We start from the raw sequence: 14045 nt of genomic DNA, 5'->3' as shown, positions 1-14045 counted from the left end.
AATCTGTCATCACATTTTAAAGTTACCTCCCCCTCCAATGCAACCTGGTTTTGCCTTACTTACTTTTGCTTAACTTTCCTAAATGAATCGGGCCCTTACTGACTGAATTACCAACAATATTATATTTTACTTAAAGATAAACATTTAGAAATTGACTGGCTAAATGACTAAATGTATTTTATTGACTGACTAACAATAATATAGATATCTGGTGACTAAACAACTAAATGTATTTTACTGACTTACAATAATCTAGAAATACTGACTAACTGATCTGACTAATAGCAATAAACTAGCAAATTAATGTCTAAACAACTCAATGTATTTTACTAACAATCATCTCTAAATTTACTGACTTAACACTAAGGGGTATATTTACTACACTGCGGGTTTGAAAAAGTGGAGATCTTGCCTATAGCAACCAATCAGATTCTAGCTGTCATTTATTTAGTACATTCTACAAAATCACAGCTAGAATCTGATTGGTTGCTATAGACAAAATCTCTACTTTTTTTCAAACTCGCAGTTTAGTAAATATACCCCTAAGTGTACTTTTGACCGACTCGTTAACAATAAACTATAAAGTTACTGACAAAACATCTAAGGGCTTAATTTAGAGTTAAGAGTAAATCCAGCTATAATGTACAGTTCTGCATCTTGGCAAACCCCTGTTTTACTGTGGGGAGTGGGGGGGGGGATTCTACAGTTATTTGAAAGTTTTCATACCTTACAACTTCAATCCCTTTCATGGTGAGATAATGCTCAGAATCAGCTTTTCACACTCAGTTTTCGATTGCAATAACCTGGATTTAATTTGTTAACTTATGCTAAAAAAAAAGGACATTAACTCCAGGTAATGAATTCAGCCCAGGTGACTGCAGCAGGAAAACAACGTGTGAAAAGCAAAAGTAGTGTATTGTCTTACTGTGAAAATGAGTCAGGTTGGCAGCTATAAGTTTTTTTATGTTTTATTTTTGAACATAAGCCACATTAACAAAAAAGCAACAAACGAGTTTCTTGTAGTGTAACTGGCCTGTGTTTGATTCCATTAACAGCTCTAAAAATATGGGTTTATCTGCACGAATGAATTATGCCAGTAAGTAATCATTATATTATAAAAATCACTTTAAGAAGGGGGTGCAGGAAAAATCTCAATAAGTACGAGCGTTAAATGTCAGCCTGCCAGGTGTCTGAGATATTTGTAGTTACCTCTCTCTGCCAATACTATAGCAGCATAGGGTTGTGCGATAGGGGCAGCCGCCCAGGGTTCAAAGCAGAAGGGGGGGAGCAGGATAAGGAATATTTTAGGTTGGTTTCACTATAATTTAGTGCTAGGGGGCTTCATTTTTCCTTTCTTGCCCCAGGCACTAACATTTCTAGTTACGGCTCTGTAACTGTGGGACAAGAACCAAACTACAGCTCCCAGGAGGCATTACACAGTTGAGATCACATGATATGCAGTAGTCAATCACAGTAGGGGAAATAATCTGACACACCTCCGAGGATCCAGTTGTAGTAATATTCCTTTTGTCTGTTGGATCTCGTGCAGTTTCTCTATCAAAGACCTATTAACTTCAAGTCCAAGATTGAATGTAACATATATAGATGACCTCAAATCGTTCTGCCTCACGACAGCTTCTCCTCGGTATTGAATTGTATTACTCCTAAAATTATTTCTCCCTACTCTTTTGCTATGGTATAAGCAAATAAAACCTTCAACGTATCTGTCAGATTTGGTTGTTATAGCTTGTAACACTTGTATATAATGCCTCCTATTATGTTATTACAGATTGGTGTCTCTTTCTTTGATTACTTGTATTATTTTTAAGTTATCACTGAGGTTAAGGGTAGCGTGCGGCCCCTTCTGAAGGTTTTAAAGGCCCCTTAAGTGTATCAGTTTGCCTATCCCTATCCTAAATTGTATTAGAAAAATGACGGAATCTGATTGGCTGCTGTGGACAAGGCCCACCAATCTCACACTCTCACATGTAGCAGAGTATTTATAATTGTATTTCATCACATCCTCGGTCACTGAGTGTTAGAATCCAGAAGAAATGGGAAAGTGTTTCCTGTGAGATGTCAATCTAATAATAGGCAACATTCTATGCAGTTAGATGGGTGGTGGGTGTCTGCACTGTTGGTGACCATTAAGTCTCAATAAACAGTAATTGAAGTCCTTATCATTAAACTGGCTGATCTTTATATTGCTATAATGATATATTATTATGTAAAGCTAGAGTAGGTTGACAATTAGACATCAGGGATATTACGCTAGCCTAGGTTGGCAATACTGTCCTGTAGACACTCGGAATATTACGGTGCATCCAACCCTTTGGCAAATGCTCTCTGTACCCACGTGTATTTGCTGTGAGTTCTTGGCGGTCTTTGGGCAGGAAGCCACATTTGGTTGCTCTTACACCAGGGCAATATCACATATACTGTTCAATCTGTCCAACCTCTGCTCCCGTTACATCAAATGTTGATTTAGATGTTAATAAATTAATGCAGTGTTGAGATTTAAGAAACCTCATATATTCAACCACAGCAGTCTGCAAGCGAATAAAATAAAATTTAAGACGTTGTTTTAAGCACATCATAAATGTAATGGAGTTCCGCAATGCCAGATGCAAGAATAATTTTCTTTTTTAACTATGTATTCCTGACAGTTTAAATATTGGCTGTTTCATATGAAAAAGAAGAGCAAAAAAAATCACTGCTATCAAAATGTTTTATGATGATCACCATCTCCTATCATCTCCTACCAGGGGCAAATGCAGGAGAGCGCATGTCATCATCCAAGGGATGACTATCATTTTAGACAGTGGTGGGCTCACCAACCCCTTCTCTTCCACTTCAAATACATGGGCAATGCTGCGTGCACTGCTGTTAGGTGCACGTATCTCCCCCCTTCACGAGCAGAGCAGTGTGACGCAGGAGATCTACCAACTGTCTTAGCAATGGGGACTGACTAAGAGGGACAGTGACTCAAAATCGGAACTGCCCCACCAGGACCAGTTGGCAGACTGCCCTGCTCTCTCCTTCCTACCTGTTCTTGTAGATGTCACTAACTGTTGCTGCTGGTGTCTTAAGCTCAGTTGCTGCTTCTCGGGATCCTGGAATGTTGGGGCCCTGTTTGGAAAAAGGACAGGTACATGAAATATGGAAAGTCGAGCAATGAGTGAACACTCTAGGCCTCCCTATCCACAACCAATCTCAAAGTTAAATCAATAGCACCCACTTTTAATAACTAGGCCTTTCTACCTGGAACCAGCCCCAACATTAAATTAGTAGCAATCACATTTAATTAATAGACTTCTTTCCCTATAACCTGCCCCGATAGTAAAGTAATTGTATTCACATTTAATAAATAAACCTATTTCCTCCCAAACATTAAATAATTAGTTCTTCGCTCCAAAATCAGACCCACATTCAATTAGTAGCCCCCAAACAACCCCAGCATTAAATTCATAGATTAATAATCACATCACCCCACCTTAAAGTTATAGGCCCCACCATATCACCACTATTAAATTATATAGTCCCTACCATCAAATAAACAGTAACCACCATCCCCCCACCAATAAATTGAAAGCTACCACCCATCATTAAATGGTTAGCTCCCACCCTCATCCTACCTTGAAATAAATAGCTCATGTCATCACCCATATTACATTAAGAGCCACCCACTTACATTAATAGCTCCGCTCCCCCACAGTTACATTAAAATCAAATTCCACTCAGACGTACATAAAAATCCTCCCTCCCTCACATAATTACATTAAATAATTAAACACCCCATCCCCCACTCTTCACCCCGCACCCCACCTATCTTCTTCATCTGACATTGTATCTTGATCACGAAGGCAAGGTAGCAAAAGTTAAAGTTATTGTCTGACTAGATTACTTTATTATATTGGTTACATGCCCTCCTGTAACTTTTCATCCATTGATATATATCTATCTGTTTGTTGCCATGGGATACCACACAGTTGCTGTGCTGTCTGCATTAGAATTTAGAAGTGGCAGTATGGAAAACATAAGTGTATGGTATGTGGTAGTTTTACAATCCAAGCAGTAGCTGTGCCTGTTGATATAAATACGTTGATAAAAAGCACAAAGTGATGCTAGAAATAAACAGTTTTGTAAAAGTTGCTGAAGGGCACGTACAAGCCTGTAAGTTAAAGTTTTCTGAAGGTGTCAGACATTTTTCATGCCTGCTGATATTATCATTTCTGTTCTAGTAATACGGACTGGTTAATGGTTAACTGACACTCACACTTACATCCCCATTCAGGACATATTTCAGTGCTGGGGTTACAGAATACAAATGTATTATGTCTTGCAGGATACAGTTACGTGTCAGCTCGCCCTTTTGCTCTGAGTGCAATTTAAGAATCCTGAAATCTTTAGGGCACATCTGATGGTATCGTTTACACGCTCGTGGTCACTACCCAAACAGACTGAGTGTGAGTTAGCCTGTGGCCAGACACCAGGTGGGACATTAGTTCTGCTTCGGGGATCCCTTCCTTTCTATTCACAAAACAAAGTCAGTACATGACATTAAAATATATATTAAAGGCTGTGCATTACTGAGCTGAAATAACTGGAATGTTTATATATAACTAAATATGTGCATTGTGCCATTTCACCCAAGCCATGTTCAAGGAGGGAGGGCGATTCGCTAAATCAGCAGAATTCTGCACACTTCCTATTGAAGTGGGCAGAATTAGGTCCAAAATGCCGCGAGTCACCGGGAATCGCAGCGTTTGGCCCCGCCCCCTGCTGTCAAATGACGCGTTTGCGTCATTACGTCACGGGGGCCAAAATGGCGCAAATTTTGGAGCCCCGCCCCCATCACGCCCACCGCTCCCGGAAACCAACTTTAGCAAGTTGGCAAGTATGCTTAGATGTGGATGGAGCTACACATGTCTGTAATGGAGCTGAAAGGCTTTACAGATCTGCAGTGAATTGTGATTATTTACTGTGGCACAGTGGTTAGCATTGTTGTCTGACAGCACTAGAGTCATGGGTTTGATTCCAACCAGGACCCTATCTGTGTAGACTTTGTATCTTCTCCCCTGGTAGGTTAATATGATGTCACATTCTCTGCAAATCTCTATGTAATATGTTGGCAGCTATATAATCTATGGTTAATAATTTATCTTTGTAGATCATAGTTGCCAAAATTTAAACACAATACTGGTACATTTGTCTGCTGAGCAATGTATAGCTGTATAGTATGTTACATGTAACATGCCATGCAGTTTGCATGGACCTAAGTGTGCTACAATCCCTATCGTAACATGTTTAATGAACTTGGTATTTTTTTCCATTTTAAATACTCTTCTGCAATCACTGAATTATATACAGAACAGAAATATTTCAGATGGTTACTTCTAAAAAAAACACATTTATAAAGACTCATCTGTAAAACCTTGGGCTGAGTGATAGCCTGAAATAATGACAACACCTTTCAACCTTCAGTACAACTTGTGGGAATGGGGCAAAGGAAGATTTAGGGGTATATTTACTAAACTGCAGGGTTGAAAAACTGGAGATGTTGCCTATAGCAACCAATCAGATGCTAGTTATCATTTACTTAGCATATTCTACAAAGATGACAGCTAGAATCTGATTGGTTGCTATAAGCAACATCTCCACTTTTTCAAACCTGCAGTTTAGTAAATCTAGTCCTTAATGTTAAATAGGCATTTTAATGCTATTCCTAAAATATGTCATCTAAAAATGTCTTATTGTTGAATAAAAAAACTATACTCTTATATTCGCCAAGTCACTGTGACAAGGGTTATTCTTTATCTGTAAACTGCTGGCATGCTGCTCAGTCAGTTTCACCCACCCTATTTACGTGGAGTGACCCAAGCATTAATAACGCTCTTTTTTCCCCTCATATTTGTTGAACAAACCAATCTTCAGTATGCCTATAAAGGATCAACATGATATTTTCATGCTATGTACTAAAATAGTTTTTTTGTATAATAATATTAATTTTGTATGGTCTGGCAAAAACAAATCTATTATAACAATAGGACAATGAGTCCAAGATGACATGTAATGACCAATATATTATAACATTAAACATAATATCACAGACAGTAACAAAAAATTAAAAATAAATTTAAGAATGAAAAAGAAGGAGGGGGTAGCGAGGGTGGGGAACGGAGAGAAAGGGTACAGGACCAGTGTGGGGGAATCAATGCCCTTGTCAATTCATATTAAGGGAAGTTAGGTGTGTCAGATAGAGGATACTCCAGATGTAGGGGGGGGGGGGGACTGGGGGGCGATATATTGGGAGGGTTTGTTTTTAGCTAAGAGGCTTTAAGCAGCAATTAGGATGTGTGGTGTAAATTTTTGGGAGATTTTCTCAAGAGGGTTCTAAGTTTCTGTTGACTTCCATAAGTGCAAGCCTTGTTACTCTTCAATTGTGTACTATTAGGAGTCCCCTTCCTAAGTGACTTCCTAGAGAACTGCGAGAAAAATATTATCAGCTGTTTTTTAAACAATCCACCCGCTCACACCCCCCCCCTCCTCCGCCATATAAAGATGATTGGCTCTACTGAATGGACGGTTTTGAGTTACAGAGCGGGCAGAGACCCGAGAAAAGCACGTAGCAGCCCCCTGTGCTCCAGCTAGGGGAGGGGGGGACACATTGGGTAAATATTATACTAGGTGGTGGTACAGCCAGGTAATGGCCGTTCCACTGTTCAGACCATGGCCTTATCTGTGTAGAGTTAGTATGTTCTCCCTGTGTTTGCGTGGGTTTCCTCCTGGTGCTCCGGTTTCTTCCCACACTCCAAAAACATACTAGTAGGTCAATTGGCTGCTATCAAAATTGACCCTTGTCTCTGTGTCTGTTTCTGTATATTAGGGAATTTATACTGTAAGCTCCAATGGGGCAGGGACTGATGTGAATGAGTTCTCTGTACAGCGCTGCGGAATCAGTGGCGCTATATAAATAAATGATGATGATGAAATAAATGGTGATGATATTAACGTTGATACAGAGAGTGGTCTGAATTTCTGTACCTAGTCCCCAGCTGTGTATTGTTTTGCCTTGATCGAAATCTGCCAGCCACTTGCAGTTTGGAAAGAGCAATAACCTGCAGCTAAGGATCAGTGCTTTATGCAGCCTTTTCTTGGCCGAAAATCCGATGGCAGCAACCATGTAGGATTGAGGCAAATACCATGTGTGAAAATAGCCTCCCGAGCTTATAGGCCTGTACTGTATATTTGTCTTACATAGGCGGTATTTCCTCCCTTAATTCACACTTCCCATAGAATCCATTAGCGTATAATTGGCGATGTTTACAACTTGTCATAATTACTTAATAGTGTTGCAGGTTATGTAAGCTGCGCTGGGGGACGCTGGGAGCTCTCGGTAAGGATGCAGCTGTTGAACGTGCTCGGTTGGTTGCAGATATTTTGTGCACATGGAGTTGTAGGAAGCACTGGGGTCGAGTCTAGTTTAACACTAGGTGCATTGTACTTAACCTCCCTGTGCAGGATCATTTTTTAAACCTTATTGGCTGTGGCGTTGCCGTTCCATCATCTACAGTTTCATTGTTTTTCAGCCTCCACAGAGGAGGAATGTATCTTAAGTTAACTAATGTGTCTGTAAAAGGTTTACAAGATGTACAGTGCACTTCCCTGGTGCCGTGCTAACATGTAGCGCGCAAATATATTTACTTTGTCTGTCGTGTGTTCAAAAATGAGTATTTGTTCCGAAGTGTTGAGAAAAGAAAGGACAGAAAATAAGGACATAAAACAGGTATTCTCCGTCTGTCCAGCACACATCAAAGACATTAAGGGGTATATTCACTAAACTGCAGGTTTGAACAAGTGGAGATGTTGCCTATAGCAACCAATCAGATTCTAGCTGTCGTTTTGTAGAGTGTGCTAAATAAATGATAACTAGAATCTGATTGGTTGCTATAGGCAACATCTCCACTTGTTCAAATCCGCAGCTTAGTAAATAGTAGTGTGCACCACTCTTTGCTAAGAGGTTATAAAGTGGTAAAAAGGTAGTATATTCATTATGCGCAATAAGGAAGACAGCATCACTGTAATGGCAGCCACACATGGACTGATCCTTAGTGCCAAATATAGGATTTGTTGCCAGTTTGAACAACCAGTGCTCAGGCAGGTCAAGTGAATAACATAGGGACCTACTATTTTTAGAGATGCTCACTGACCCCCGTGAACTGGTTTTGGTTTTGGATCTGGATTAGCTTTGTGTTTTGGTTATGGTTTTGGCAAAACCGCCTTTGTGTGTTTTGGTTTTGGACTTTTTAAAAAAAATAAAAATAAAAAAATAAATCCTAAAATATGCTAAAATCACATAATTTTGCTCTTTTTTTGTTCCTACATTATTATAAACCTCAATAACACTAATTTCCAGTAATTTGCAGTTAATTTTGACCACCTCACAGATCACATTATTATTTTCATACACTTTCGGACAAATACTGCAGCGACCTGGCTGGATGGTAAGCGACAGAGCAATGACACAAACACACGGCAGTTCCTAGCACATCTAGGACACATTGGCACACAGCAGTGGCAGAAAAGAAAAATGGGGGTCCGCCCTCCCTCCCACCCCTCTCTATGTTGGATCTTAAAAAGAATTCAAAACTGGCGAGATCCGAGATCTGACGATGTCACAATGACGTTTTGCCTCGTTTTCAATTCCGGGGGCGCGTGACAGTACCGAGCCGGCTCGGTACTCGGATCCCCTAAGTTCGGGTGTGTTCGGTTCTTGAGGAACCGAGCCTGAGCATCTCTAATTATTTTCCGTTATTTATATAGCACCATTATATACCACAGCGCTGTACACTCACAGAGAAACCCACACAGACACCTTGAGAATATATAACGTAAATGCTGCGAGGCAGCAATGCTGACCACTGTGCCCACATACCTCTCCAGCCCCTTTAAAAAGAGCAGAGCAGGGGCTATACTGGACACGTGTGATTCTGCGCATGTACCCACCGCCGGTCAGAGGAGGCTCGGGCAGGGTGTGGGGTGTCAGACGGAGCGGGGGGGATCAGACCTCACTTTCTGACCCCCTAGTGACGGACCACCTTCGCTCACCACAGATCCGCCACTTCGTTAGACCTTTCTACATTTATATAATAAATACTAATCTGTTGCTACCTCTCACTTCTATCATTCTGTGTTGGATGAGCCAGAAATGGGAGTATTTATGAGTGAACTCGGAAGGGGCTTATTAAAAACAATTAAGGAAGGTGAACATTGTCTCTATACTAATGAAAGTGGTTCGTTATTTAATGAGGAACACTAATGGTTCCAGGTTAAGCTCTCTTAAGAGTTATTACATGTTCTGTTAGTGGATTTTTCTCTGTGTAAATATCACTTCTCTTAATGTCTTCCTGAAAGAAGCTACTGGCCTATTGTATGTAGAACATGGCTGGGGTGCCAGGAGAGGTAACAGGAATCCATCCCACTAATTCTGTTGACTCAGGTGCAGCAGTATTCTTGGAAAGTAAGATTTGCATTGACAATACCCAGTGCAGTCCTGGGAAAAACGGTGACTTGGAATCATGGATCTAAGCGTTTCCCTGAACATTACATGAAAGGATTTTAGGTTTGTTGGAAGAATAGAGAGTAAGATAAATAATCAACTTTATTATAAAGATGACATTTAGGGGTATATTTACTAAACTGCGGGTTTGAAAAAGTGGAGATGTTGCCTATAGCAACCAATCAGATTCTAGCTGTCATTTTGTAGATTGTACTAAATAAATGATAACTAGAATCTGATTGGTTGCTATATATATATTTCAGTTTAGTAAAATTACCCCTTAAAGTCTACATAACTACCATTACTAAAATGATATACATTAACTATACATCTTTACTGTACACACTTTACTTTAAGACCTTACACAGTTAGAGCTTGATTCATTACCTCACGTAAACAATAATTTTCTTTAGAGTATAATGTGCAATAATCACTCTGCCCAGAACCGAACAATACGCCTCAGAATGCAACTACATTCAAATCATCTTCGAGCACAAAGGACACTTGCTACAGCCTACGATTTCATGGAGGAACAGAGAGGGGAAGGGGAGGATTCCCGTAGTTAATGTACAGTAGGAGCGTGTCAAACTCAAGCAAGGCAGCCATGTCCGATTCAAGCCCCGGGCATTTCTCAGGTACGTGTTTTTCTGCCGTATCTCTTGCTCCTGCTACAGGGCTAGTCTAAGTACCGATTACTATTGATGACGGCTGTGTCTGCATGCTATAACATGTGTTTGAAGTCAGGAGAAACTATAAAATTGTATTTTATGTACTATAGACATACATAACATACTAATAAATGCATTTTCTGCAAAAAAAAAATAATTTTAAAAAACCCTTTTTTACTTTTTAATATTTTAACATTAATGCCGATATTATTAACCAATGACATAAAATGAATAGTTTTTTCTGTGCATACTTTTGTGAGTTTATATTCCACATATGTATTGGACATATCCTGCACTGTCCTGTCGAGCAGACCAGAGCGGACCCAGACCTGTATTCATTACCAGAAGTATCGTCACATCTGCTCCTTGTTGAATTCGGACATTTGTATACCCGATTTATGTGCATTTTAAAAGAAATGCACATTGCACTCAGTATGCGTCCATTAATGAAACAGGCCCCTTGACTGTATAGGCAAATCTGTGGTTTGGTGGCTCATGGGGAACTACAAATCCCAGCATACTGTGCCAGCTACAGGCTGACAGTGCATCCTTGCACTTATAGTTCCACAGCAGCTAGCTTCCAACTGTCCAAATAACACCAGCTAGCCTATTGCTAGAGTACTATAATGCGCTTAGGGTGTCACCAATGTTAATGTTATATACCAAACTGTAATAAGCAACACACGCTGGTAATTACAGGAAAATATGTTACAGAATATCTGTTTCTCAATTCACAAATATCTCGAAGGGCATGCTGGGACATGTAGTTACACACCAATGGCGGCAACCAAGTTGCCTACTACAGCCATAAGGGTCATTACTTTTTGTAGGCTATAAGCGATTTTATTCTTTTATAAGAAGGCTGGCTGAATGGTTTTGAGTCTACTGTATATATGAGTGTGGCTCAGTGATAAGCGGATGTGAGTGATCCTCAGGGCCAGATGTTTGGGTGCATGGCCTTTACTGTCCACCAGGGGGCGACATTCTGCCCTTTTCCGGCAACCTGGAAGGTGAAGTCTGTGCTATATGCTGACATACAGCTACTGCTACCCGGCCACTGGTGTCCAGCACAGGCACCAGGATCACCCAGGGGAACCATCTATGGCTGATTGTGACAATGAGCAAATCTCTACTGTGCTGAGTTCTCCAGAGTCTGTTACCCTGATATGAGGGGTCTGTGGCAGGTTGTTCTACAATGGCCACTGAGATGATGTCCTTGAAAAGATAATTGCTCCCACATTTCTTTACAAGTATTCCCTGGTGGACAAAATTATCTAAGGCGTGAGACTTCCACCCTGTCCCTGGCTCACAGCAGCCTCTCCTCTTTCTTGTAAACATATATAAGGAAAGAACCTTTAATTTAATTTACTCTTCCTTAATCTCTTTCTTCTCATAGTGATGAGATGGTCAGGGGGCACTGGCAGGGGAGGGCTGGCAAACTTTATCCCGAGGGGCAAAAGCGGAAATGACGTTGTGTCGCTGGGGGCGGGGCCAAAATGATGCGTTTGGCCAGGGAATTGCGTGATGCAGGAGACTTGCCTGCTCTCCCGGGAGTCCGGTTGACCGACACAGATTTCGGGAGTCATAATACTTCCTATTGCAGGAACCTGGGCTATACAAAAACAGTTTTTAAGCTATTAATTGAGCCTAGGTAACTGCAAAGAATATATTGTGGATCCAATGCCCACCTTAGAGCAGGCCTGGCCAACCTGTGGCTCTCCGGGTGTTGTGGAACTACAAACCCCAGCATGCTTTGTCAGTAGATAGCTGGCAGGAGATGCTGGGTCTTGTCGTTTCACAACATCCGGAGAGCCACAGGTTGGCCAGACCAGCCTTAGATGGACACTTGTGATTTAAATAAAAAGTAAATTCCCTGCTATAGGAAGAGAAGCAGGAAATATGGGAGCAGAGTATTGGTACCAATGCAAAAAATACACATTATACAAACTATCTGCTGAAGAGCTTTTATCTGGCATTTTAGCTGCCAGTAGTAGCCTAGTATATTTGCATTTATTTTGTTGTGGGTTTTTTTCTCCATTGTGGCCATTGCACCCAATAATAGCATCTGAGTTGGTGCTGCCCACTTACTGGACCCATGTACCAGTAACACTTTGTCCTCAGGAGCATCCTTTTCCCATATGTCCCCTCTTCCACCCCAAAAATGCCCTCTTCTCCCTCTTCACTTATCAATGCATGCCAGGGGAGGGATTGCAAATTTTAACCCTGGGGGGGGGGGGGGGGGTGGGGGTTTGGGGCATCAGGACTCGCCTTAGCAGCCTATTAGGAACATTTTAAAGGAATAAAAATGCAGTTGGGCCAGTGACCCATTCCAAAGTAGCCCAATATGGGAACCCCCCAAGCCCAGCCTTCCCCTGAGTGCATATTAACCACAGTGTTACAATACTGACTAAGCTCTGCTTACAGTAAGTGTCCAGCTGCTGTCTATCTCTGCTGGGCACATACAGGACTCTGAAGTTCCTAACAAAGTTTCAACTTAAAAAAAGAAATGTTCTTCATTACACTGTGTATTTTTTTACCCAGCCCCTCCTCTCTATTTAAAATCTCCCAGGTACTGGGGCAGGACTGTTTTGCCATTTGTCTTTCTTATTTTAACAAGGTGCTGAGTGTTAGGAGCGGTGTATGTGTGTGCTGTCTGAAAGGCATTGTGTAATTGCTGAGTTTGTCAATGTGCCCCCACCTCTCCCCTTCTGTACTGTAGGGGGGTTGGGGGGGGGAAGCCCTGCACACTAGACGGAGGAGGGAGCAGGGAGGAGTCAGGCGTGATATTTCTGTGTCTCTCAATTGATGGATGACTGCTGTTATGTGACTCTCTCTCTCCCTCTCTTATTAATGCTGGTACCAAAGCCTCAGACACACACACAGAGAGGGAGCTGGCAGATAGGGAGAGCTCCAGACACAGAAAGACTTAGTGCAAAGGAACCAGCTCCAAATGAATTAAAGGTACTGTGACTGCATTGTGAGAGCAGCCTCTTCCTAGCAGCCTGCAGCCAAAGAGGATTTCTCTACTGGGCAATATTGCATATATTTTTTTTTGGTGTGTGTGTTTTATCCTGAATTATTCTTCCACCTTTGGGATTTGCCAAGCAAAGCTGGGAACTACCGGGATCCTGTGCAGGACGCTGATGATTTAAAGGGCTCGGGGCACTCTAAGGCTGGTATTGGACATCTCTGGCTGGCACCATGGCTGTGATGGGATATTCTACCTTCTCATTGTGGCTCCTGGCATGGAGCTGTGTCTGCCAAGTGTGTGCCAATGGATGCCCGGCGCTGTGTACCTGTAGTGGAACCACTGTTGATTGTCATGGTTTGGGAATTAAAACGGTTCCGAAAAACATCCCGAGGAACACAGAGAGACTGTAAGTGTGATACATTTCTATCTCTCCAACACCTGTGTTATTGTGGCATATAATTGTTATTTATACTCTGCACACTTGGTCAATATATATTTATTGTTTCATCTTGTCAAGAACATAATTTTATTTATACCAAACAATTAAACAAATACATTGTGCTTTCAAACATTTGTAGCAATCACTTTTCCTCCATAGTTATTTTTTATTTTTATTTTTTTTAGAATCATTGTCTCTAAAAATATTTTGAGACGGATGCAGTAACTGTTTTAGTAAACTTTGTCTCTGACCAGCTTCTTAACTTTATCAATGGACTTATGTCGGTCGTGGTGGATTATACTGTGCATCTGTGTGGCTGCTTTGTTGAGGTTGTTCTACAATCCATCTATCCCTGCACATTAAGAAACTGTTATTTTAATTGTGATTTCTTGTGATATGGAATGACAG

General features: G+C 41.1%; 1 protein-coding gene across 1 annotated transcript in view; it reads left to right on the top strand.

The window, feature by feature from the left end:
• Positions 1-13028: 13028 nt before the first annotated feature.
• The window catches only part of SLIT1 (slit guidance ligand 1), a 247506-nt gene continuing 246489 nt past the window's right edge, over positions 13029-14045 (top strand). The window contains exon 1 of the mRNA XM_075215910.1: positions 13029-13604. Within this exon, the coding sequence (XP_075072011.1) occupies positions 13429-13604 (176 nt within the window). The 5' untranslated portion in view covers positions 13029-13428. The remainder of the gene's footprint in view (positions 13605-14045) is intronic.

The sequence above is a fragment of the Mixophyes fleayi genome, chromosome 6, assembly GCF_038048845.1.
Source record: "Mixophyes fleayi isolate aMixFle1 chromosome 6, aMixFle1.hap1, whole genome shotgun sequence".
Lineage (NCBI taxonomy): Eukaryota > Metazoa > Chordata > Amphibia > Anura > Limnodynastidae > Mixophyes > Mixophyes fleayi.
Note: the sequence above shows the minus strand (reverse complement) of the source record. Positions and strands in the feature narration are given on the sequence as shown.